This window comes from Apus apus, chromosome 4, assembly GCF_020740795.1.
Source record: "Apus apus isolate bApuApu2 chromosome 4, bApuApu2.pri.cur, whole genome shotgun sequence".
Taxonomy (NCBI): Eukaryota; Metazoa; Chordata; class Aves; order Apodiformes; family Apodidae; genus Apus; species Apus apus.
In genome coordinates, this window is record NC_067285.1 from 4,228,060 (window position 1) to 4,256,018 (window position 27,959).

Consider the following 27,959-nt stretch of genomic DNA (forward strand, 5'->3'; position numbering starts at 1 on the left):
TGGTTTTGAAAATGTTACTGGTATTTAAGCCTATGACAGCCCAGGCTGAACTGAATGCATGGTGGATTCAGATTGTTGACTGCAGTTTCATGGTGGGAAGTAGGACTATTATTTTTAGCCCACTTGCCTTGGAAATGATATTTTTATACTCAGCTTTAGACCCATCTTTCCTTTAAATAACATATCTGAAGAAAAAAAAACAAAACAGTATTAATTACATCTCAGAAAAAGAGATATTTTTTTTTAGTATTCTCCCCTCCCTGCTATGGGCACAGGGCCCAGTTCTTCAGCTTTTGGGTAAAATCCACCTCTTTGTAGCTCAAATGTACTGAAAGGTAGGGAGGAGACATCCTGACCCTTCCATCCTCTCTGCCATGTTCATTTTTCTCAAATTTAGAGAAAACTAGTAGGATTCTGTGGAGGTTACTTAGAGAAGACATGGTTGAATCCAGCCTGTAGTGTACTTCAAAAGTGATTTTTCTCTTCATTCAGTTCTATGGGACCATTCCCAACAGATGTTTCAGAAGAGGTTGAAAGAATTGGGCACTGAATGAGTATCTAGGTAAAGATTTTTCTAGTAAGCTTTTCCTATAAAGAGTTTTTCTATAGAGGATTTACTCAAGCAACTAAGTTCAGATGGTTTTTGTAAAGCCAGGTTGGCAGCTCCATCAGAGGGAGCATTACCTGCAGCCAGTGAAAAATACAGCACAAATCTCCCTCTGCAGCTTTTTAGAATCAGCTTGTGATGGCACCATTTTGCTCCCACTATTTTCATGAGTCCTTCTGCTGAGGACTATTTTTTTTTTTTTACCCTCTATGAACGTGCAACTGCTGATGGAAACCAACAGGAGAATTGTATGTTAGAAGCCTGCAGGACCACAGATCAAAAACACTCTCTCAGTGGGAGGCAGGAGGTACAAAGCAGCCTCCCTCTCTTAGGTGGTTCACGGGCTGCTTGAGGGACACAGGCTGGGCTGCAACCTGTGACTGCCTCCTGAAACCTTGACAGCTGAGGATAGGGATAGGCCAGTTACTTTTTTTTCTTTCCTATATTGTTTTATGTGTCTTTTAGGTCCCATACCAGGCCCCTCACTCGTTCAGCTGCAATATATTCTGGTTGCGTGGTTCGCTCGTGAGGGCGGAGGAATTGATGGAGCTTCTCTTGAGGATCTTGTTGATGATGTCTTTCCATGTCTTCTTGTACTGATGCCGTAGCAAAGAGTACACAAAAGGGTCTGAAACCACTTTGCTGTAAGCTAAGCACTTGGAAATGATTCCCCAGTGGGAATTGATGTGGACCACAGAGGATAATTCAACAAGTCTGGGGAAAGAGGAAGGTCGAGAAAGTCAACATTCGTATCAAACGTACGGAGCAACAACACAACTGTAAGTCAATGATCCCTCCAACCCCACAACTTATTCCTGAGGAATTGCAAGAAAAGAAAAGCATACTCATGAAAATGTGATGTAGTGCTCCCCTTACACATTTCTGAGACTGCAAATATAAGCTTGAGGTCAGTTTCCCAAGGCTGGGACTACAAAGCTCCTGCCAGAGTGTCTTGATATCCAAATGTCGAGGCATCCTTGATTCTGTACATTCACTGAGGTTGGAAGTGGACCTTGGATGTGTTACCTCCTAAAAGGCTCTCTTGATAATTTGCTACTAAAAATGTTATTTAAGAATTTAGTGCAAAATGGATTAGCTCCATCAGGGTATGAGGCAGTATTCAAAAAAGCCTCTTTATTTGTTATTGGAATACACCTTTTGGACGATAAAAACTAAGTCCAAATCCCTGATGCAGAGCTGGGTTTTGAACTCATCTGGCTTTCTCAGGCCATCAAGACACTTGATAAATGGGCATCTCTCTCTACAGCACTGTAACCCAATCCTGTTCTTTCTGTCTAGTGAAACCATGCTCGGGATTATAAGCACTCTGAGGTAAGCAGGTCAACTCTTCACAGAAAGTTTCCTGCTGATGAAAAATACCCTGCAACATCTACTCATAAAAATATTTACCATTACACTTGTAGTCCCTGTGCCAGAATTTATCCATATGAAATATATATATATATATGTGACTTTCTCTGATTACATTAGGATTTTCAGTCCTAGTAAGGCCTCTTGTTAGAAAATTTCTCATTTAATATTTCACTTGATGTTTTTTCTTCAATTAGTGTTTTTTTGTGTGTGCATTTTTCTAGTACTTGGTTTCTGATATGTTTCTGGCAGCTGAAGTTCATCACAGACCTAACATCACTTTACAGAGAAGAAAAGGAGTGTAGTCTCCCCAGGTATGTTACCTGTGGATTTTTGCAGTTGTTGAATCCTTCATGACAGCAAACTTAACCAAAAAGATTATTTTTAAAAAAAATGTTGCATAGCCTAACATAAGTTTTTGAATTTTGATGCAAAACTATACTTTGAGCACTGCAGTTTGAAATCAGGCCACAAAGTGTCATTGCTTGGTCTCATGGGAGTCATATTCTCCTACCATTAACTATCAAAACCATGCAGCATCTAGTCTGACCTCATGGTTCTTGGTCCCCTCTGGAGTACCTGAGAAACCACCTTTCTAGAGCTAGCTAGCTTTCTTAGCCAGTCCAGCTCCCAGTTTGTCTGGGTCATGGAAGAAGCACAAGGAAGGAAAAGTAATCACTGAGACATGGAATAATAGAACTGGAATTTAAAAGCAAAACATATATATTTGCAACAAATTTAGCAAGGCAAGACTTTGAACTCATTAGGGACGGGGAGAGCGAAGAGCTTTATATGCTACTCATACCTAAACTAGTACAGATGTTCACTTTGTACTGGGAGTATTTTTGGCAGTGAAATATTGACAGCTCCATAAGGTTTTCTTTCCCAGTGTGTCTGAGCAACACTGAAAGGCAGTTCTGTTGATTAGGTGTCTACAGATGTTGAGAATCTATTGATTTTTCTAGAGGAGGAACAGCCACATGTGCTTGAGGGCCCCACCATGAAACAGGAAATAAGATCTTTGCTGAAACAGCCTTCAGCAGCAGCTGCTCTTAAACCTGTCCAGAAAATACTTCAATTGCTCATGTCTCTTCAGACACAGCACCAGTTTCAAAGGGCATTCTGCTCCTGGTTTCTGAGGCAGCAATTACCGTAATATTGTTACTTCAAACAGTTTAGAGATGAGGATTTTTTCTTCCTCAGTCTCTTCATTCTCGTTCCATAACCTATCACTCCATCACGTTGGTTAAAATAGCACTGACAGACCACATGGTCCAGCCAATTGAGCACAAAAGTAGGACTAAGGAGCCTTAATTTTTTAAACCACTGACTCCTAGCTTCTGTCTTCTCTCCCTGTTCTGGTTTTACTAAGCTGCAAAATCCATGGCAAAAGCTCTGCTTCTTCCTGGAAGTGTGTGCTGGGCTTAGTACCATGGGTGTGCAGCCAGCTCTGGGGCTTTCCTCACTGTCACAGTGAGTAAAGTCATAGTGTCAGGAATTCTAATATTGAGATTGTTTTGTGTGCTTGGTGCTAGCATGTGGAACAGGTTGCCCAGAGAAGCTGTGGCTGACCCCTCTTTGGAGTGTCCAAGGCCAGGCTGGATGGGGCTTGGAGCAACCTGGTTTAGTGGGAGGTGCCCCTACCCATGCAAGGGGGGTGGATCTAGGTGAGCTTTAAGGTCCCTTCCAACCCAAACCAGTCTGTGATTCTATGATTATATAGATCACTTGTGTGTCATTTCCATTGGAAGTGAGGTGCACCTGCACAGTGTTCCTTTTGGCTGTGGTGACGTTAGCCAAAATACTCCTTGGGCTCACAGATGTGTGAGACACTTGAGATGGCCAGGCTGTGTTCCCTGAAAATACCTGGGAATTGCTCTTGCCCCTCCACTTGCCTCAGCTGATCACTGGAAATAACTCTGAGATCCCAAGGCACTGTCATCTGTCCCATTTCTTTCTCCTTTCATCTTGACTAAACAAATGCTGCTCTTTCACCCTCTCCTTGTCACTCATGGCTGATGTCTTTCTTACAGAGTAGGACCCAAACTCAGGCATAATTATCTTCTACTTAAGCTGCTGGGGGGGAGTCTCATGTGATGTATTCTCTCTTGTCTCATAAAATGTAGCCTATGACCCACGTTACTATGTTCTAAAATGAGAATTAACTATTTGGCAATTAATCATCTACTGAGACATGTTTAGTTTGTAATTTGCCATGAGCCATCCTTCTTCTTGTTGTTAACCACTTCACAGATTTGGTATCTTCTTTGCATTTTTGAAATTGATCATGTTGAATTTCACCGTGTTGATATCCTGAATGCTTTACAGAGGTGAACTTGATTAAGATTATTTAAATTCAGTGAATGCCTTGAATGACCAAAATATGACAGATTTGTGTCTGGGTCTCTATCAGTCAGTTCTACAAAAGATTAATGATCTTCATTTAAAGCAAATCAGATAGTCACTCTATGGTTGCAAGCCTAGACTTGCTGATTTTACCCTCATCAACTGATCAACTAAAAAGCCTACATTTTTATTGACAGAATTTTAAGGATTCCCTTGGATTATGCTTCCTTAATTGTCCTTCATATTTTACACATTTTGCAATTCCTGTGTATTTTGGATAGTAAATGACATTTGCAGCTCCCAGCAAACAGAAATGCAGACACACCCCAAGCTCTGCAATTCCAATCTGAGTACAGACAGCTCCATGTCAGTCTTTCAAGGCATATCACCAACTTTATTGCCTTTGAAAGCAGGTTTGTTTCTCATTTATAAGGGAAATTACATGCATAGCTTCAATTTTCATGAAGTGTTTCAGCCAAAACCCAGACATTTCCAGAGAAGGAGCATAAATATTTCAGTGCTACTTGTAAATGAATTCTACAGTATCAGCTACACAATTCCCTGTCTTGCTTTCATAAGCCACTCTTCTACTGTCTGGTCTTCAGCACCTTTTGAATTCAAAGCTAAAATCTGTTTTGCTGTGATATTTTGCTGATATTTTAGAAACTTATAGTTCTGGACCATGTATCAAGTCAAATGGCTCTTCAGTTCTGTTCTTTCAGGAAACAAATGAGAATGTTGTGTTGACAATTCAGACCTTAATCTTTTATACAGAAAATACACACTGAAGACCCTTTATATACAAGTGCAATTCAGCACTTCAGGAAAATGAACATACATGCCCAGCTGAAAGCTACTACAATGGTGAGATACCTCTTGGGAATTGCTTAAGCCCAAGGACTTAACAGACTTATGGAGAAAATTCTGAATAGCCCAAAGCCTCAAACCAGATAAAAAGTCTTGTTCAGCTGTGAAGCAAAGCTGGCACTATGTTTTGGAGCTTGGTAGGTGATAAAATTCTCACAAGCTGAAATACAGTCCTTTCCCCAGGAATTGGGATGATCTCTTGAATCTTGCATTCCTAGGATTTCTCTTTGGATCTCTGGTTATTTTTGTTGCACTCAAGTCTCAAAGTATCAGAATTTGACCTTTGCAGCTTTTTTTGTGTTAGTGATCTTAATAAATTGACCCCAAGTTTTAGCTTGATGTTGATTTTACTTTATTTTCACTTTATTCCTTGGTAGACTGAATCTTTTCTATGCTTCCTTGGTAGTGAAAATGCTCTATTCTTGATACCAAAATGGAATCACAGTTATCATTAATCGATTTTCCCTTAGCCAGCTTTGCCTCTTAAGAGGTGCATGCATTACCACTGACCAGTTTCTGTAAGTCCAGCTTTGGACTCTTGTAGCTAATCTTAAAAATCTCTTATACCAACTCTTGCAAATTCTTGCTTTCAGGGCTGTTCCCCAGAGCCTCAAGAACCACCTGCCAGCACAGAGATATGAGGGTGACAAGGAACCACAGAGATACCATGTTAGTGAGCAGCACTGGCCAACTTGTACCAAAAAGTTTTTCCACCCAGGAGGAAAATATCTCTATCTGACATGAACCAGGGCTTCTGATAGAGCCTAGAAGGCCACTTTCTTAACTTGTCATCCTAAGATTGCATAGGAAAAAACATGCATTTATATGCACAGACAAGAAAAAACAAAACTTGAAGAGGAATTCTGATCTTACTTATCTACCTGAGCAGGATCTGCACATAGAGACCAGGCAACCCCTTTAAAATTGCAGTTTATCTCTTGTCCCCCAGAGATAATCCAAGAGAATTTTAATCATTTGCCTGTTCCACCATCCTCTGTAACCTGAGGGCTTGGGGCTACAAAATTCTTTCTGATACTACTTCAGGATTTTTAATTCAAGGCAAATTTCCTCAGACTTTGACAGCACTTACTAACTTGCATGAGCAAAGTTCTGTATTTCTGTATGAAATGCCTGGAGTTGGAAACAAATATTAGAAATTGATAGGACCTATTTTAATTTTTCTTATGAAAAAACTCCTTGGAGAAAATAGGGTTTGAACACTGTTATTTAGGTGCATAATGATAAATATAGCAGAGAAGTGGACTAACAGGATTTTTACAAACCAAGAAACAAGCTATGCCTAGAAATATATAAAGTGGGGCAACACTTTCATCATACTGGTGCAGAGGAAACATTGAATCAATAAGAATCAAATTCTACTGATATACAAATTAAGGCCAGCCACTGAAAATAGTTCAGTGAAGGGTGTTTTCTGTAAAGTTCTGGTTTATCCAGGGAAGGATTTATCTGGCTGGGGTTACAAGCATGGATCCTTCACCGGTTCATGGAATTGCTAAAGACAAGTGTCTAGTTTTAGTGTGGAAGCAGAAACATGATGTTGTAAGAAAGCCTTGTGATTTGCTGCTTTGAGGCCTCAATTCATGAAGTACTTAAAAGCACATTTAATTTAAGCACATTGTTGATTAGAGCTGGCTGTCCAAATTGAGAAGGTAAGTCACACACTTGATGGGCTATCTTCTGCTCACTGCCTCAAAAAGTGATGGATTGCCTTTATTGGAAAAACTTGGGGTCAGCCATAGAATCATGGAAGGGTCAAGGTTGGAAGGGACCTTAAAGAACATCAGGTTCCAACCTCCCTGCCATGAGCAGGGACACCTCCCACCAGACCAGGCTGCACAAGCCTCATCCAACCTGCCCTTGAACACCTCCAGGGATGGGGCTTCCACAACCTCCCTGGGCAACCTATTCCGGCATCTTCCTGCCCTCATGGTGAAGAATTTCTTCCTGATGTCTAACCTAAATCTCTTCTCTTTCAGTTTAAAACTATCACCCCTTGTCTTATCACTGCCCTCTCTGGTGAAAAGCCCCTCCCCAGCTTTCCTGGAGCCCCTTCAGGCACTGGAAGGTGCTCTAAGGTCTCCCTGGAGCCTTCTCTTCTCCAGGCTGAACACCCCAATTCTCCCAGCCTGTCTCCAGAGCAGAGCTGCTCCAGCCCTTGGATCATCTTTGTAGCCCATGCCCGTACTGAGCCTTAATTCAGCTTTCTCAATGATTTTTTATGACGGAACTCAGTTTGAGTGAAGTCAATCCAAATAATTTCCAGTTGATAGTGTTGGAATAGGAGAGACTTTAAAATAATTTTTTTCTTTCTCCATTCTGCAGAGCACTTCAGTTTTGCCAGAGCCTCTTAGTAAGGAATGCAAGTTGTAAATTTCCTTCAACAACTAGATAACACTTTTCTGGATATACTCACTTTTTAATACTTCATGTTTCATAGGAGTAATTTTGTGTTTCCCCCAGGAGCAATTTCCAAAGATAAGCTAGTTGATGGATAAGGGCATCTGACCATAAATCACAAGACATTTTGTTTAGCTATGAGCCAGAACAACTTTGATATTTTATGTTTATGAATAATAAACTCTACTTTCTCAGAAAAAAACCCTAATGTTTAATTCTGTGGGCCATGTTTTCACCTCAGTTGGATCTTCTTGACCAGATTTTTACAGTCTGGACCTTTCAGACAAGTGTCTTCCCTTGCAGATCACCCTGAACTGGGGAGGCAACCTGAGCAGTAGGTGACTACTTGACCCCAAAGAAAGTCTGCAAAATCCTGTGGACTGACTTCCTAACTCACTCCCGTGAGGCCAAGATATCAACAGGGCTGACTGACCAGAGATTGGCCCAGCAGAACTGTATCAAATTAGTGCTATGACATTTTTATACAGTAGTGCCAGCTCAGTAAACACAGTCTTTGTCTTAGAAGCACAAACATTTTTTCACAGGAGCCTTGAAACCTTTTCTGGTTCAGCATGCCCTGCTTCTTCATGTTAAGAAGGCATCTCAGTAGTCTTTTCCAGTATGCAGGTTCACACTTACCTTGTAATTACGTAAGGTGCAAAACAGAGTATAAAAGTACCAATAAAGGTACTTATTTTCCTTGTTGCTCGCTGCCTCCGTCTCTTTTGTTCTTCTAGACAACGTTCTCTTACACTGTGTGACATTCAACACAAACAAGAACGTGAATCACAGTCTCAGGTAGCAGATTTTAATGGCTTTACTTCTGGAATTATGAGGATCAATCATTCCAGTAAATGTTGCATTGGCATAAGCCAACACCAGGTACACTTATATGGGACAATACATTGTATGATCATCTTACCCTCCAAAAAGAATTACTGAGAAATGCATGATGATAATTTCTATGCACACACCCCCATTATGGCAATTTATAGATGGTCAAATTGGTGGAATTCGGCCTTAAATTCAGTTGCAGCTCCCTTTTGGGATTACTGAAAGCTGTATTTGCAGGCCAGAGTTTGCCTCAAGATATTCAGAGATGTGGAAAATATTCAGTGGAGTAGGCAAAATGTAGCTTCTCTAGAAACAGCAATTCCAGCACCACTGTCTCAGATAGGAGACACTTCCCAACAAGATAAGCAATAAACTACAATAAAATCATAATGGGAAAAAGACATACTCTGAACATTCAGGCCAACATTGGAACCATCATGATATCCCGTAACTATGAAACATGTTGCCATAAATCTTTTGCCCCCCTGTGCATCACGGGCACCGTGCTGAGCACTTTGCAAAGCTGGGAATCATCTAACAAACCCAAGGCACTGGGATGCTCTGGCTCCTCACCTCAAACCAGCCTCATCTCCAGCTAAACAGATACCAATTAGTCACATCCTACCTGTAGCATTTTAGGACAAGAGCTTCTCCACTGAGTTGCCTGGTCGGTCTCACCAGGCCACCAGAGAACTGCTAGGACCCTTGGGGTGCCAGCCAGGTGGTGGGAGCATGAGGCTGACCCCACACTTCCACTGCAGGAAATCTCCTTGGAAAGAAACACCTTTGCTTTCCCAAAGAATGATGAAGTGAAAACCCCTCTTCCTCCTCTGTTTGCTCATGTCAGTCCTGTGCTGTGTTTTGAGGGAAGTGGACACACAACTGTCTTCTCCAGGCAGGTAGGTCGCATGGGCACCACCATATCTCCCAGAGTCATCTGTACTTGAGCTACACTCTTTTGGAAAGGGAAAACCAAAGCCAGGCTGCAGCCCTGGAAACCCCCACTACACAAATAGCAGAGCTGCTACATGTTGGCTCCTTGCACAGGTCTCTTGGTAAAGCAACCACACGTCTTGGGCAAAACAAACGGTCTGGCCCATGTGCTGCATTTTGTGACTGCCTGGCTTTGGTCTTTCTGTTTTTATTGTAAATCTGTAACTGATGTCAGGTTCCACATTCACATTTGTTAATAACTTTGAGGTTTATGGCCATACCCTTAGGTTATCTGCTCTATCTGCAAATGTTTGATCGTCACCTAAACACGTTATGTCCTGAGGATCTCAGTGTCAGTGAGTTCTTATGTTCCACTGTGCTAAAGAAAATGTTCTCCTTTGATCCATTTTCTATTTGGTCTTACACTGCCAGTCCCCAGAGCAGCAAGCATGATGCCCAAATTGAAAGAAATACGGGAGGAAAAGTTTGTTCTTGAAATAACAAATCATCTTGCTCTGAAATAATATGCCTAAGCAGAATGAAAACACATCTAAAAGTGTTACATGTTCTGAGTTATTCCCAGCTAGAAATGACAGCTGAGAAGGAAAAAAAAAAATAAATCCACCTTTTCAGGGGAACCTATGTGATTTCTGTTCTGCAGGAGCTGGAGGCCTTGGAGCATTTTTAGGTGCAGACATTATCTTAGAGGTTTGACAGACCTGTGTTATTGAATTAAGTATCCCAGGCATATGGCAATATAAGAAATTAAATCTTCAAAATAGGTTAAATTAGCATGTTGCTGAAGCATAGAGGACGGTGTAATTTTTGTCTCCAACCATTTCCCCAGTTACATCTTTTCCCTACTGGCACATACAAAACTGTCCTTGATGCCTGGAGCTCACACATGACTTGGGAAGTCCTGATAAACTTTAACCAATTTCTTTTTTTTTAGCCTTTCCAGATGTAGCTAATAAATACCACATCACAGAGAAAGGTATTTTATCTCACTCCTTCATATAGACAATGTACACAGATGAGTATTTTGCTTTTGCACACAATTTCATGCCCTAAGATAAGAACATATATGTAAGTTCCAGTAGTGACACTAGTACTAGAACTGGATTATTTACTAAGCTTTCATTTAAAGATATTAGTATCCTGGAAAATCTGAGATATATCCCTTTGATGGTCTGGTATTTCAAACAAAGTTTATGAGATACTGGACCTTAAGATCTGCAAAGCTGGATTTAAAATGAGACAATTAGGGTGAATACATGGGTTAAGCACTTAAGCGAAGTCTTACCCAAACCTCTCACAATCCCAAACCTCTCTTGGTCTTAAGAACAAAGTCAAGAAAAGGCAATATCCAGAAAAAATGCCTAAGCTGACTCAAAAGGACATGTGCCCTTAACATTCACATGATTCTGTGTGGTATTTAGAGGTTTCCTTTGTACTCGTCTTGAATGATCTTCAGAAGATCACTCCTGCCTCCCTAAGTCAGAGGTCATAAAGGCATCTGCCATAATGCCTGTCACTAGACCACATTTTATGGGGGTTCTGAGCAGAACATTGTCCCTACACATTTCTCAGAGTTGAAACTTGACCGTGCAAAAAAGGCAGGGAGGTCAGAGCAGCCTAAAGTGGGATTACAAACTTCCTTATCTCATCTGTCTTCTCCCAGCATCCACATCTATGCTGTTAGGTACTAGAGTAAACACTGCAATTGCCTGTATGTGCATAACATTTATATTCATATATATATATACACATATATAATTCAATCTATATTTTGAATTTTAATATATACAAATGACATATATATTAAATTAATGTGTGTGTGAAAATATATATATATAAATTCAAATTATGCCTTTGTTATGTCAGAGCTTTATGAACACCACTGGCTGCTCCAGGAGACCTGCAGACCCTGTGTAGCTCCTCTCCCATCTGGGAAAGGAACCTGAGGTCTGACCCTTTCCCCAGTGGTAGTTGCCACCAGTTAATGCAGCAACACCATGTGCCAAATCAGTCACCACTTCTGTAGTCAAGACAAGAAGCTAAAAATCTCGTTTCTTAGAAGCATTAGAATAGCCTGATGCAAGAGATAAATAATGGTCAGTCATACAGGTTACTGACTGCCAAGTGCCTGTGCCAGCCTGTCTCCTCTGAAGAAAGGAGGTGCCATTCCCACAGCTCCATTGAATCCACCCCTCAGCGAGATGATCACAAAATGCAGAAACACTCCCCAATTAACCTAAACCAGAAAAAATGCAGAGGACGAGAAATACCATGGAGGTTTTTGCCCTTTTTCTAAGCTTTGCTGTGCAGTCCAGGCATTCTTGAAGCATTAGGCAGGACTGTTGCTATTTCATAGCCCCAGCAGGTCTGTGGCACTGCCCTGGCTGGGATCAACCACTGCGTCTCATGGTGCATGCAGGACTAGTCGAGGTACAGTTTAGCCACCAGACAGCACGTAGGGCTGAAGGGTGTTTTTTCCTCTGTGGATAAGGGAAGATTTATGCTTGTGTTTCTCAAGAACAGTAACAGGACTTGCCCAAAGTTCTGCTCCACATTCTTGGTCAAGAGACAGATCAAAGAGCTTAACTGGAGAACTCTGAGCAAATGTTTCTGTTCCTCTAACAGTGTGCTGTCCTGCCCTGATCCTTTCAGACTTATTTGCCTTCAGCTTAGGAATCCCCAAAACATGACCCTTTTTGAGGACAGCCACATGTGCTTTCAGTCCTGCAGCTCTCGCTCCTGGCTGGAGGCAGCTGGTGTTCTCCTCCAGCTTGCAGAGCAAAATACAGCAAGGAGTGCTGGGTGGGCTATTTGGTGTGGGACTGCCCTCAGCTTTCCTCCCTTGCAGGCAGACTTCTGCCCCTGTATCAGACACCTCCCTTCACTGCCAGCTCCTAGCATTTTTCTGAGAAACATTTCCCTTCTCTTTGGTCTCTGACAGAGACAGGCTGGACCTTAATATCCAGTCTCTGACTGTCTCCCAAACAGCACACACATCCCTCACAGCTGCTCTGTCACTCTACCTAGCCAAACCATTCTTTCTTTTTTCTTTCCAGGAAAATACACCAGATTCTCCTTTTTCCAGTCCCCTGCTCCAGCCACACTAAGCCCTAAAGCCAAACTAGCTCCTCTGAGCAAACGCAGCCGGTTTCTTTCCACACCGTGACCACTGCCCCTGTTTTCCCTTCTCCAGAGCTCACGGCTTGACTCTGTCACACTGTCCCAGTCATGGCTGGGTCTTAGCCCCATCCACCCCAGCTCATCAGACACTCTAAACCAGGACAAGCTGATCCATCAGCTGCCCTGTTGCATTCCATCCTGCCTCAGCTGTGCAGGTTCATTGCTCAAATCCCTGTATCCTGGACAGATCACTCTAACTTGTCCTGCTGTTCCCATCTCACCAGCCCAGTTTCACATCTTTCCAGGTGTGCCTGTTTTGGTCCTCTCTATTTCCTCCTCTCCACTTCTTGCGGGCAAAGCCATCACATACTCACAGCCCATACTGATGTCCTCCTCCCCCAGGAACCTTCCCTGGCTCCTGCCCAGCACCGCTGGCTTCCACCCAGCAAGGCTTCCCCTCCTTCAGCTGTACCACTATGCTCCTGACCCAGGGAAAACTGTCTCTCCTATCCTCCCTCCTTCAGCCAAATCTGCATCCCTTCCAGATCCAGACACAGCTGTTCACACGAGATTTATAGTTTGTGCATAATCCCTGATGTGACCCTTTGGCACAGCATCCCAGCACACATTCTGACCCCTTTTGCTCTCACCTTCAAACCCGTTATTCTCCCAGCCCCTGGAAATTTTCTGCTATGTCCAGGCATGAGGGGCTTCCTTAAAGGCTCTCATGTGAAATGAACTTTAAACATCCCTTGCTTGTCATACTCATATTGCTCCTGAAGTGTCTCTCACATGAATTTAATTGTAGGCAGTCAAACATAAGCATTTGGCAGATGTTATTCCCTTACAATTCTGCCTTCAGGAAAAATAGTTACAGAGAGCATGGCAATAGGGAAGCTACCGGGTGAAGGGAGTGAAGCACAGTGCCCAGCTTCCCTTTGGAATGCCAAGGGATGGGACATGTGCAGCCCCAGCCTGCTCCGTCTCAGGGATCCAACAAGGGTTTTGACTAAGAGTGCCAAAAAATGTAAATCTATTCAACCCCTAAACCCAGCTTCCAATACAAAGGACAGTGATCAGATCCCTATTTCCAAGGGAAGTGCATGCTCAGCCAAAAGTGCCTGCTCCTTTGCTCTCCCTCCCCAAACAAGCCCTTCAGCATAACAAAGTTGTTTCTACAACTGGAAAAATAAACACAACTAAAATAAACATGCAGAATAGAAACAGGCAAGAAGGATGCTTGTTTTCTCTCCCTCCCCATCCCCTGCTGCGATACAGAACAGACTGTATGTAACATGACACTGGCTGTGAATAGTCTCACTTGCTGAACACACACACAGGCACCTTACCTGGGATGGATGTCCACAAGCAGCACCAGGGTCTGCATAGTGATCACGTCAATCCGCTTACAGTGGAACCGTGCCACCTTCAGCACTTTTAGATACGTGAAACACAAGATTATGAGGGAGAGGAGGAAGCTGAGAGTGTGAAAGACCCCAGTGAAAATCACAAACTGTGTCCTGTCCTCTGGTCTCTTGTTGTACAGGGTGCAGGAGGCATAGAGGTGATGGAAACCCACCCAGGAGAGAGAAGTTGCCGCTATCGGGAACGACACCGAGTGTAACCACGTGTAGCTCAGTATGAGAGCAGCATCTCTGTACCTCATTTTGGAGTGATAACTTAGAGGGAAGACCACAGCAATCCACCTGTCAATGCTCAAAGCTGCCATGCTCAACATGGAGTTCGTGGTGAGAAAAGTCTCCAGGAAGCCCACAATGTGGCAGATGTGATCTCCTCCTGGTTGACTCTTGTAAATGATCCCAGCCAAGGTCAGGGGCATGTTGGACACAGTCATCAACAGGTTGCAGAAGGTGAGGTTGAGGATGAACAATCCCGGGACCTGCTTGCGGATGTCGGCGCTGTACAGGAAGCACATCAACACCAGCACGTTGGCCAGCAGGGCCACGAGCATCAGCACCACCACCACGAAAGCCAGGATCACCTCCCAGATGCTCATGGTGCGTCCAGTCACAGGAGGGACATCTCCGAAACTGCGCCGCGCCGGCACCCGGGGAACATGGTGCGAGGTGCTCTCACCTCGCCCTCCTCCCCAGCCTGCTGGCACTCCTGCATGCCCTCCGGATTTTCAGAAGAGCTGCAGGATTTTCTTTTTTTTTCTTCCAACCTCCCCCTCCTCGTTGCTCCTTTCCACGTCAACGCTTTCCGAGACGCGCACAAAAGAGCTGGGAATGCCCATCAAACTGCAAGGAGGGCTTAGGAAAAAAAATATATATATATCAGCAGGACTGAACCACTGTCTCCATTCAGTCCATTCGAAGGAGAGCAGGTTATTCTGAGAAACTGCTCTCCTGAGATCCCTAATTATCAGCCCCAAGCTTGCAAGCAATTCACCGAGTGAATTGTGCTCTTTCTCTCTTGCTTTCTCTCTCTCTCTCTCTCTCTTGCTCTTCCTCTCCCCTCCCCTCTCCTCCAACCCTCACTCCCTTCCAGGCTGAATGTAACCTGCTTTTATGATCACAGATAAAAACCCCATTAATGGATCAAGGCATGCACACTGCTGGTGATTCGCAAACGTGATTATGTCATCCCCACTCCACAACCCCTCCCCTTCCCTTTGAGACTGGGACGAGACTTTCCTCAAGAGAAATCCCATGCTTTCATTGAATTGATTAAGCCATTAATTTGCAAACAGCCCTGTAACCAAATTCCTGCACTCCAGCGTGTTTCCCTACATTTCGGTGCATCACTTCCACAGTTGCTGCTTGCTTCCAGCCAGGGCAGGGAATTACTTTTCTCTTCATTAGCTGTGCTCAAAAAGATGGGGAAAAACAGATGCATTCTGCTACCTCTCTGGAGCTGTCATTAGGCTGCTGAAATGGTTTTACTGCACTGGTTTAGCACTTTGCAGCTCTGTGTCTCCAAACATGATGCACAGGAGGAAAATCTTTGCCTCTCCTCCTCCTTTAAAAGCAGGGAAACCAGAGCCCCAGAAACCACTGTGACATGCCCAAGGTCATAGAGCAGGTGAGTGGCAGAGGCAGAAACATGCTGCTGGTCTTGAGATTCAGTCGGGCTTTCTCCTCTCCTACAGCTTTTCCTTCTTCCTAACCAAAGCCTCCCACCCATGAGATCAAAACCAAGCAGCATCTCAACAGAGGAAAAAGGAACGAGCCCTCATCACACACGGTTACATGTTAAGTTTGTTTCAAAGGAGAGAGTGGCAGCTGTTTTCTTGGTTGCCTTTCCTGTCTCTTTAAAAGTTTAACTGGGAATACTGAGAGTTTGTGAGCAATCGGGACAGCTTTCTCATCAAGGCAGCCGAGCCCTTAATCCCTGCACAATAGGAAGGCACAAGAGAGGCTGCAGGATAGGAAGGCACAAGAGAGGCTGCAGGATAGGAAGGCACAAGAGAGGCTGCAGGATAGGAAGGCACAAGAGAGGCTGCAGGATAGGAAGGCACAAGAGAGGCTGCAGCAGAGCTGCTGAGGCTCAGCAAGTGGCTCCACACTGGATGCTCGGGCAGCTGGTCGCCCTGCACTGGCAGCTCCAGCCAGGGCTGCCCCAGCTCCTCCCCTCGGTAGCAGAGCTGTCATCCTGCATGGCCCCCGAGCTGGGCATGAGACAGGCAGGCCCCTTCTCTGCCACTTTTGCTTCCTTAAACCAGGCTTTAAAGGATTAATAACTACAGCCTCCAGGATGGTTGGGCTGGGTACTCGGGTCCTCCACACACACACTTGCCTAAGGAGGAGCTGAGCCCAGGACTGTCCCCAAGCCCTGCGAGCTCCCTGTCTCCCAAACACAGGTACATGTCCTCATGCTGGGTGACTGAAGAGGACTTCAGTGTCTGGTTCTTTCCTGAGGAAGGGAACTGCCACATGAGAAAAGCTTAAAGGTGGCCTCCTCTCTAAATAAAAAGGGTCTTTGCCCTCCTAGGAGAGGTAGACTGACTAGATGGGAGATGACACAGATCTTACTGAGTGGCACCAGAACCTCAGCAGAACCTTCCTCATTGTTGCTTAGGAACAGCCCCAGCTGAGAAAGGTGTCAGAGCATCAACAGCCTGAGCAGGGTGTCCATGTTACAGCACCTACCATGACACCAGCTTAAAGCCCAGCAAGCAAAGACAGCTGCAGGCAACGGGAGTTGAGAAGAAAAACTGGGAAGTTTCTAAAGATGTGCAGGACTTGCTGGGAGAATGGGAAAGAGGTGGAAAAAAGGAAAGGAAAAACTGGTGACATACAGGAGGCAGGTACACAGTGGCAGCAGTGGAAAGGAATCACATCACACACTTGGTGTCAAGGTGACAACTGACTCCTCCTTCCCACACTCAGCATCCTCCTTGTCTCAAATCAATCCTGCAAGGCCCCCAGCTGCACAAATCATTCCAAGCCCAGCAGCACAGGCACTATATAATTTAGTAATTTATCTTGCCTTCAAACACACAAGGCTACAGGTTTATCACAGTTTCCTGAAGAAGTGGGCTGGCTTTCCATTAGGAAGCTGTGGTGCCTCCTGGATTTAAAAGCTCGGCTCCTGAGCAATTCCTTGGTGTGACAGGGGGATCTGGCATCAGTGGCAAGCACAGTTGGACAGGGAGTAAGGAAATTTACCTCTGAAGGTAAAGAATGAGGGATGACAGTCAGGAAAGAGGGATTCTCGCAAAGAGAGAAATGTGAAATAACAGGAAAGGAGATGGTTGCCACAGCTTTAGCCAATACCAGGGTGACAGCTGCTCTCTGTTGTTCCCCTGCTACCCTCTCAGGGAAAGATAAAAAGGGGAATAAGGGAGAGAGACTTGAAGGTTGGAAAAAACCTAGAATAGGTTTAATGAAATACCAAGAAGTAATACAAATATATGTAAATATGGAACCTGCACTCCCTGGTTGGTAATTACTTCCTGACCAGAAAAGTCCCAAACTCAGCAGCTCATCGGGGTGCCTGAGTCCAGGGTCCCAGTGACAGTCCTTGGAGCCACCAAGCTGATCCTACCCAATGAGGCAGGAAAAGGTGACTTGCCCAATTGAATGGTATTCTTCTCCAGCAAGAAGACAGGACTCAGGAGCAGCAGAACCAACACCAGGCAGAGCAGAGCCCTCTGAGGAGCCATTTTAAACTGGCAGCCACAGGCAGGAGCAGGGTGATTGGCCCATTGGGGTCACCTGCCCCCCCTCTCCTCCCCATAGGCACAGCTGCCCCTCGTCCTGCCATCGTGGCTGCCACGTCAGCAGGCTGCTGGGGCATTGCAGGAGGACTCAGGTTAGTGTGGGATGGGAAATGTTAATCCTGGCTCTCTCAAGCTGGGATGACTGTTCAATGAGGCAAGGATGGAATACGGATGGTCAGGTTTGGGGATGGTATGGGATAGGTGCTGCAGTGAGTGTGTTGTGAAGCTGATGTAGGGGAACCAGTGGGAAAAGTGTAGCAGTAGACATACCTTGAAGACCAGGAGAAGCTGGCAGGACTGGCTGTGCTGGATCTCTTTGCTGGGGAACGGAGAAGGACAGCTGCAGGACTGTCTAGAGGAGACACAGTCTCTTCTTTATGGTGTCTGAGCTCCTTCCAAGACCTGACACCTTCCCTCCCTCTACCCAGCCTCGTTTCCCCCAGTTTGGTAGAGTGTTATTGCTGCCCATAATAATAAAGCAGCAAATTTGACATATATTTCAGTAGTCACTGGCCTAAATGAATGAAGCATCCCTAATGTCCTGCTTCAAAGTTTACTGATTGCTTTGCCTTTTCCTATCAAGTTATTCTGTGTTGTACAAGCTTCTGGGGTAAAGAAAACCTGGTTATCAGCAAAGCCAAACTCCCAGTGTTTACAGGGAAAATGTAGCAGCTAAAAAGGACTTAAATCTACAACGAGCAAAAAAAGCTTTCCAGATTTCAGGGTAAAGCTGAAGTTTTCTCTAGATGATTGATTTGAGACTAAGCATGTATGTCTGAATGCCCAAGTAATTTACATAATTCATTCCCCCGTTGGTAATCCCTGCAGCTGAGGATATTTAGGGAATGCTTCTGGATTTATTTATCATGCATACCTAGAGAGCATGATGGACCCATCAGATAGCTTAATTTTATACAAACCAGGAGGAGAGAGTACATATTTTATCAGTGTCGAGGACAGGAATGTGTTGCCTGTGAGCTCCTAATGGCAGGGACTGCAAGTTTGGTTTGTGGTATTTCCATGACAGAATATGTTATGAATTAGCAATAAGCAGTACTAATAAATAACAATTTTCACCCAGTGGACTCTGACAGAACTAGGTCTGGGTTTAGAAAATGAGTTCTCCTTTGGTGTTTGCTCCATTATCAGGCACCAAAAAAAAAGACACCCAACCCCAGAACATCTCCTGTGTTTTATATATCTTAAATGCAGAGGTGACTGTACAGAAGAATGGTCTGGCAGATAGAGCAATGGGCTGGAAACCAAGAGACCTGGGTCCGATGTGACCATGGGAGCATCAGTTCACCAAACCTCTCCCATCTTTGCTTTGTCCCACAAACTCATGGGCACAAAGGCCCATGTACACAATGAAGCCCTGACCCTTGAGAGAGCCTAACGGCCTTGTCTTTATCAAATAACAAATTTTATCCCCAAATATCTAGCTCTAGAAGGATTGCAGACATCTCTTGCCATTCATCACAATGACCTACAGCTGATGGATATGTAGCCTACACAACACATGCATACCAGTTTACCCAGACAGAGATAAGATTTGTACTGGTATTGTACCAATTGCAATGGTGTGAAACTCCTTTAGACAACAGGTTAATTTATTACTATCCATGTAATCATTCTTATTTCATTTTTGTCTGTATTTGACAATGGACAAAGATATGAAGCTGATTAAATCTTCACTATTTTGGGTGTACCTTTCAATTTCAAAAATTCTACAACACATAGATGGAAGTTTTGACTTTGCTGGGGTGTTCATGGAGGGTAAAAGCTTTTTCTGCACATTGTCCCACTGAGACTATGAAATATCTGCTTGGCTAAATGAAATTTTCAAAGTTATGTCCAATATGGGATATATTGGCTAAGAGACTACTAGGAAAGGCTATTTTGATGACCTAACCAAAACATCTAAGACACTCGTGTCATAGGAAACAGATGTTTAACACCACTGAGAAAGCTACTTGAAAATGTAACCTGAAAATGCATTTGAGGTCTGTTGCATTCCCTTTGTGCTGAAGGTTTAACGCTCCAATTTTTCTCTGTCAAATTTTGGGATTTCAGTTTCATGCTTTCACTGCACTTTCCTTCTCCCATTGCATCACCTTCCTCCTTTGATCATCAGTGTACTAACTTTACAGGACTCTAATCACAGGGGTATTGACACATGGAAGAGAACATTTCTCCTTTTCGTGTGTCTTAGTTTGTTCAAAGACAATCAGTTTCCCCTGGGAAGCCAGTGTGCCTGCAGAGACAGCCCATGAGTGGTTCCTCTTGCCTCCACCAGCCTTTTCTTTTTGCTTCATGGGTGTTTGGAGAGTTTGCAATACACTCATGAACTATAGAACCAGGTCATTTCACCTCGTTGTCAGTTAAACTAAACTTTAGTAACAGCAGCATCTTTAGTCTGATTATTTGAAGGTCAAGTGTCACATTGGAAAAAAAAAAAAGAAAAACAACACAAAACAAGACTTATCCCCTTCTAGGTGAGTAAGATAATGGCTCATGAAGTCATTGTTCTGCTGGACTGATGGCAAAGTCTCCCTGACTCAGAATTTCACCAGATATGTATAGTTCAAAGAACATGAGTAATGACGTGTGTCATGTCTACACACTTTGTCAGGGTGGTAGACAGACTTAATGGGGAAGCTGTCCCTGGTGGTTCATTGCTCCATTGCTAACGTCAAAAGCAACAGAGGACAGTTTTTCCTCTGCATCTGCAAAACTACAACTTTTAAGCCCCTGTGTGTCAAGTGCTCCAAGCCTTTGGTCAATGTCCCAGGACAGAAGCTTAAGAAGAGAAGGCACTAGGAAGCTGTTGTATGAGTTGACTTTGGTTTGTTTTCAGGCCAGTATCATTCAAAACCTTGGCCAGTTGTCTTGCTGGAGAGAGGAGCTGCAGGTCTCTCTTTCTGGGTCCCTGGCAGGCAGGGCATTGTGGTGCAGAGGTGACTGCCACACCTTCTCTGTCACCTTCATTGACCAAAATTTCTTTTGCTTCAGTCCCCACTCTTCCCAGCCCCAAAAACCTAGTACCACACAGAGCGGCTTCTTGCCCAGTTCCTTGCTCTGGTAGGTACCGTGTGTTGCATGTAGCAGGCACTGGATGGTATGCTGGGGCTAACTGGGAATTCCTGGCTGGCCGGATGGTTTTCCAAGGGCCACAACTTTGGAGAACTGGGGAGAGAAACCCTCTGCTGTCTTGCTGTGTAGCCCTCCCACTGCAACAGTTACAACAATACTGCTCATCAGAGTCCTCCTGGTGAATTATTCATGCTCAGGTTGTCACTGTTTCCTTCATGGAATAAAAGGAACATCAGATTCTGAGGCACACAGCTGATGCTTCTGGCACTTTTCTTGCCAGATGGATTTTTAAGGGCTCTTTGGGCTGCTGAGGAATTCAAATCAAACCAGCAGCAGCAAGTCCTGTGAACCTCTGAGTCAGGGACTTGGGTGAGTGTGTAGGTGGGAGACACAGCCCTCCCTTTTCCTGGGCTGCTTCTGAACCTGGTAAGACCTTTCTTCCTGGGGACCAATCAGTAGATGAGCAAGCTTAGTCACTTGGTGCAGGTAGGAGAGTAATTTGGTCTTTCCACGTTATTCCTTCAAGTGTAAGATGTTAAATGACACATTCCAGCATGGAGTTTGCTTCACAGTTGAAATTTTTTGAATCACTTCCTATCAGTGTTGTCAATGATGAGGACACTGAATCACACTTCATCTCCATATTGAGCTGTATTTGAACATTATTCATTTAAAGGAGTGCATGGATGTACCTGCTTTATTTGGTTTACCTAGAAAGACAACCAAGAGGGCTCAAAAAAAAACTTGATTGATAGGTTTTAAGTGACCTTTCAGATTGTCACAAAAAATATCTTGGCAAAGAATAATTAATTCTATTTCAATTTTTTTGAAAGAGGTAAGAGACTTTTTTCTGATTCTTGCTTTCATAACTTATATTTATTCTTTGCCTCTTTCTTGCATGCAAATGAAATAAAAGAATAATCTGAAAAGTAACTTTAGTTTTCCAATATCTTCTAAAAAAAAAGTCAAAACAACAAAAAACCTGATTTAAAATAGAATTAACTTAGTATGTCCATAATATTGCAGCCTTTAGAATAGTCTTAGTGCTTTCGGAGAGAAGTAAATGCTTCCATCAGCTCTTCCACCATCCATCTTCTTGTGAACACATCTGCCCAGGTTAGAATTATTCAGCACAGCCCAACACACTTTCTGACCCAAATCCTGGGAGGTATTTCTAGAAGGGCTGGTTTCCAGTCTCCAGGAGTTGTTGAAGCATTACCTGGCATGTTACTTGCACCAACTGAAAGAGAGCTGCCTTTGGAAAACTGGGAAGAAGGAATTGCATTTGAAAGTCTGCTGAGATGATGCCGATTGTTTTTACAAGCTGTATAGCTGTTCTGATGTTATTCACATGAAAACATGTCAATCAAATATCATTTGAACTTAGAAAACCTGTTGTTATTCCCCTGAGTTACTGTTAAGTTTTGCTGTTCATGTTGTCATAAGGATGTGTGTGTGGACAGGGCTCCATGGGTGCTTCTCTCATGAGGGCATGTAATGAGGATTCTCTCAAATAGTGAGACCATCTAGACAAGAGCTTAGATGTGCTAATGGATGTCCATGTCCTTTCCTTTTCCATGAGGATGCAGGGAGGTCCCTCAGGAAAGTGGAGCTGCCTTGTGAGTTGATGTAGCAACCTGAGCTCGGGTAGCCCTGCATTCCATCTCTGCCAGAGGTCCAGCATGGACTTGTGGCTAATGGGGATGGCTTTCTCTTCATGACTATTAAAGGCATGAGCCATCCCTTTCTTTGTTCATTTGCTTTGGAGACTGGTGACCATCTTGGTCAATTTGCAGCAGAGTGCTAGAGGTCTCCAACAAATCCAGAGACATTTTATTTTAGCTACATCTACATGTATGTGGGAGGAAAGTTTTGCCATGAGAAGTTTGTGCTTGTGCAGGTGGCATCAGCAGTGCCTGACAAGATTTAGAGACCTATGTCCAAAGGAGAAGGCAATGTACCTAGAAAGGCACTCAGGGAAAGTAATTAAGCTTAGGAGTGGCCTCTAGTGCACTGCTGATAAAGCTACCTAAGATGTGACAGTCACACTGGGATTTAAACTGTCACAGGAAGAGCACTGGATATTTGAAATGCAGGGAGTATATTTTAGAGGAAGAAAAAAGACAGTAATTAAAAGACACAAAATATTCTTGGGTGTCTGAAGGGAGGTAAAACAAACTCATTTCCAGTGTCTGTGGAGGAAAGGCATTTTGCTGGATGTTATATTGGTGAATTTGCTGGATGTTATATTGGTCTCATGTTCTGATAACCAAGTGACATCTGTCACATCCACACTCTTCTAGACAGAAGTTGTTCTCTTTGCCGTGTTCTTCAAAATGTCACAGCAGAAATCACTTTTGTCACACTTGCTCTTTTTAGACATGCAGTATTTCAGCTTCCTCTTGTTTTCAGCTGGGCTGGCTCCTTCTCACTCAGCAAAGACAAAAATAGAGGCTTTTAAAATGATACGTGGATGTCGGGGCCTGTTTCTATATAAAAAGTCATATATGAGCAGGGACTCTCATAAACTTGCAGTTAGATATTTTTGTAATTGCTAGTATAGAAATTGTTCTTGGATATTCATATCTATTAATTTCTTTCCTTGAAATATCCATTATTAAAATTATTGTGACTGAAATAAATTAGTTTTGCATCTTGTTTCTCCATTGAGCAGAGCAGCATTTCTGCTTTTTCTAATAAGTTCTGCAGGGGAGGAGGGTTATTATATGTGTGAGGTTGATCTAACCAAATACATCTGCTTTATTAGTGAAGGATATTTGGATCTTTGCCTCAGGGTACAAGAGTTTGAGTTCCAAAATATTTTTAATTTACATGATCATATGTATTTTCTATTTTTGTTTTTGCTTTGTCCCCTTACTGTGCTGGAATTGTGGACTTTAGAGCTCAGCTAATTGTATATCACCTGCAAATTCTCCACCTGATTGCTTGACTTGTTTTAAATATACTGGAAAGCTTATTAGTGCCATTCTAGCTCAGTGAAGGTAACATTCAACTCACAGGTCTAAGAGACAAAAAGACTCTTTGCAAAGCAGCATATCAAAGGCTTAAGTAATTTTCCTGCATTGGAAATCACCTGGATTGGTGATTCCTTTGGATTTATGATGTATTGATAAGGCTTTTATAAGGCTTCTTTTTACTGGAAACTTTTCTACAGGTCCATTAACTTTGAAATTCTAATTTTAACCATTGCTTTAACTGCCTTACCATAGTAATGAAGGAATTATGCAATCCCTTCAATAAGCCCAGGCAGACTTTTTAAAACAGAGATGTTATTTCCAGGCCTGTGGTTTGGGCAGCACCATTAATGATGTACAGGCTGCCCCTGCTATCAGTTCAGGCTTTCCATCTTCAGATGTTATTAGCTTAGAAGTTTTCAGTCAGAACTTGTGAATTGAAGTCAACATTCTGCAATCAAAATGGAGGGCAAAAAGGAAGCAAACACTGAACATACCTGGTTTCTGTGTTCATGCAAAACAATCATTTGACCATTGACCACAACCAGCAGGTTCTTAGGATGTGTCACATGAAACTACCACAGATGTATCTCCACTGGCCTTTTCTTTGTAACCAAGAGAGATGGAGTACCAGGCCAGGTCTGAAAAAAGTCTTGCTTTTTGTATCAAAATTTTGAGATCATGGTAAGCTGAAAGAGCTGCTTCTATGATCCTTTATTGGCACCAAAGAGGACCTTATCTCTGAGGTAGCACATCTGTTGATTCACTGGTTACTTTCTACAGCTGGAAGCAGACACAACCTTCATTTTATTTCAAAGCATGTTCCTTGGGCCTAGAGCAGAGCATGTTTCAGAAAAAAAATACAAATGGAAACCTAATTGGTGAGTGAGTGAGCTCCTGAAGGTGATTTATGCAGAAGCTGCAGCCTGCCTGGAACAGCAGGAGACCCATTTGACCTAGACGAGCCCACTGAGGCACTGGAGACAAGAAGTCAGAATGCTCTGCAGGACTGTAAATGAGTTTGAGCAAAATGAAAATGTGAAGCAAGAAACATGTGAATGGCATAGCAAGTTGGACAGGAATATCACTGAAAACTTTAACAAAAACTTTTTCCTCTTCTGTTGGGCAAACACATAGTGCAATGTGTGTGGATGCATGGATCAGAAAGCTACAGATCAAGCATCAGTTTAACTTGCCTGGAGATGATTGTCTGCTAAGACATGGTATCACACTCATTTCTTTAATCTTGCTTAATTTCATTTAGCTTAGAAGATATAATTTATGTGCATAGTCAATAAAAGAGACTGCTGTTGATTGATGAATAATATCTCAGACTGTTTAAAAGAAGACCTCTTCAAAATTGCATAATGATGAAGGAAGCTTTTAATGTATTAGTCATTTTTGGAAGGACTACTCTGTTCTTCAGGAAATAATTAATTTCTTGTTGAAGGGCTTTAAACCTTTTCTTTCCCTCCAATTCTCATCATGACCCAAAGACTGAGGATGACTGAGCCTTTGTAGACAAGAGGAAACACGACTTAAATTTCCAAGAGAGAGTTCAGGAAGTGTCTGAACTCCCACCAAAACACAGGGCATCAAACCCATCTGCCTCACATGAAAAACAACCAATTCTGTTCCAGTACATGCCCAGCTAAAACAACCTACTGCCACTCTTCTCCTACAGAAGTGGGGAAAATCCACAAGGATTGGTCTTCCTTTCCTTGAGTAGCTTAACCAGAAGAGTACTGAGGTCTGTTTTTTAACCAGAGTTTAATATTTTTCCAAGCTATGTAACTGCCACTGCAGCCTGTGTTCAATAGCTTGACATTGTCCCTTATCTCCCCAGTGGTGTAGAGCATGTGGATAAAACTCCTTTAAAAAATTCATAACCTTTCAGCCAACTATAACTCTGGCTGTCATCTCTTTAACATATTTTTAACACAATAACTATAAAAATAAACACAAATAACAAAATAGCAAGTATTGGCTGCTTTCTCCTCTGTTCTTATCAGTCAGCCTACTCACAGAACCACAGAATTATTGAGGCTGGAAAAGACCTCTGAGATCATCAAGTCCAGCCTGTGACTTAATAGTCATAATCATGTGGGTTACTGATAAGGAAAGAAAAATTATGTAAAACTCATGCAGAGAGACAGAGCCCAAACTGACCTCCCAGATTAGCAAGTCACTGAATTTGGAAATTTACCCAGTTCACAGTAGTATTCTGCAATTATTAGGTGTAAACAAACAAGGAGAGCCTCAGTGTGTTTTTACCAAGGACTTCTTATGACTGGTCTCTAGTGAGTTCCTTCCTACAATGGAAAAAATATACATTAATGTAGATTATTTCTATGTCTACTAGCTAATCCATTTGTGTTTAAAGCAGTCCTCTGGTAAAGATTAAGAGCAGCCATGTAGAAGAAAAAAAAAAAAAAAAAAGATTTGAGATTTGTGGAGGGGCCAAGTGAGAACAGAGACCCTGAAGTGATCTGTTATATCCTTTATATCATAATACTCTAGAACATCTTTGACTTATATTAAATTTCACCTGGTAGTTGAGAGCCTAGCTACCAAATCTAATTATGAGGCAGAAAAGAAGAAAGTGATGAAGTTTTGTCTAGGTCCTTAATCACTATTTGATTTTTATCAACCCTAGGCATAATAAACATTGCCTGCAATTATCTCCCACGCAGAAAGATTACTTCCTTTTGTCATGAATACCTGTCATCCAGACCCAGGAGCCCTGGGTTGTTATTACTCAGGGCTCGAGGAACACCTGCATTTTCTTGGCAAGCTCTGGAAATGATAATGTTCCAGCAGAATTCATGTAAGAATTTCCTCTGCATTCATTAGAATCTTCTTGATCTGGTAGCTATAAAAGAAAGAAAAATTAAAGGAGTTGCTGAGTGATCTCTTTTCACAGTGCTGAGGATCTTCCACCCCTCATCACAAGTTTTAGAGTGATTACATTGTCACAGACAGTCCCCAATTTTGTTATTTGACCCACCCAAGGATTTGGACAGAAAGCTCAAAATGTGTTTTCACTTTCCTGATAATGAGGTTTTCTCTGATGTAAAAGGAAAAAATCTAATTATCGTTAAAAAAAACAGAAACACACACAAAACTTTCATTTTAAATCAGTATAATTCAATTAGCTTCAAGGTATTGTTTATCTTCTGTCTCTGGACCCTGGGAGATGAGGAAGCACTGCAACTCCCAACACCTGGAGACACAGGCAGTGGCCCTACAGCTGGACAATGCTGAACCCTCTTTTCTCTTCTGGGTACATTTTCTTCAAACTGAAACAATATCTTCAAAAATGGTTCTAAATGCAGACAAATTGAGGTTGCCTTAAAACCCACCCTCTGCAATATTTATTCATTTCCAAGCAGTGCTGCTGTCTTGGATTTCCAGGGATCATAATTTCTCCCCACTGTACACAGGCTTCTCCCTCCTTTTGAAACCAGCTCTGTAAGATCACAGTGGATTTTGAAATTATTTTCTTCTAACCTTTCTTGCAAGTCAGTGGAGGGGAGTAAGCAAAACTTGGAACTCTGATCCTTATTTTTTTCTCAGTAGTCCTTTTTAACATCTGAGAGTCTTTCTTTTCTTTGGTGTTATCTTAAGGGAAGAAAAGAGTATTACAGTGAGTTACATTGGAGAGCACCTGCAGAGAATAAACAATTCAACTCAGTATAAACTGCACGTCTGCTCCTCAGGAAAACTTCCAACATACATTGGCAGGGCAGAGATTCAGGTGTTAGTGACCCCTTTCAGAGAAAAGACCTTTCAGAAGAGCATTTCAGATCTAGATACCAAACTGCATGGTAAGACTCTTGGGCAAGGAGGATGTCTGTGTTGAGTCTTGCTTGCAATTTCCCAGCAAGGCATTACCTGGAGTAAGAGCCACCTTACTGGCCATGCTCATGCTCTGGAGGAACCTGGCAGTGGGTGGATGCAGGATGATGTTTGGAAACACCTCAAGAGTCCGAGGAGAGCTCAAGTGCTCCATAGAAGTGGCACATGTGGACACATGCTGTCTGGATTTTGAGCCAGCTTGTTTTGGACAGAAGCAGTACTGGTGCTGAATGTCTGAGGTGTAAGAGGAATGTGTGCTTTAGGATGTATGAGGCAGCCTGTCCTCTAGCTCCTGGCACCAAAGGCCCTGCCATCACGACCAGCTAAAGGCCTC

General features: G+C 43.0%; 1 protein-coding gene across 1 annotated transcript; it reads right to left on the reverse strand.

Annotated features, from left to right (window-relative positions):
• Positions 1 to 1,089: 1,089 nt before the first annotated feature.
• GPR26 (G protein-coupled receptor 26) lies at positions 1,090 to 14,531 on the reverse strand. Its single transcript, XM_051618753.1, has 3 exons — positions 13,864 to 14,531; positions 8,249 to 8,362; positions 1,090 to 1,321 (listed from the first exon to the last, which is right to left on the reverse strand). Exons 1-3 carry the CDS (start codon positions 14,529 to 14,531, stop codon positions 1,090 to 1,092), a joined length of 1,014 nt encoding a protein of 337 aa, XP_051474713.1.
• Between the last annotated feature and the right edge of the window lie 13,428 nt (positions 14,532 to 27,959).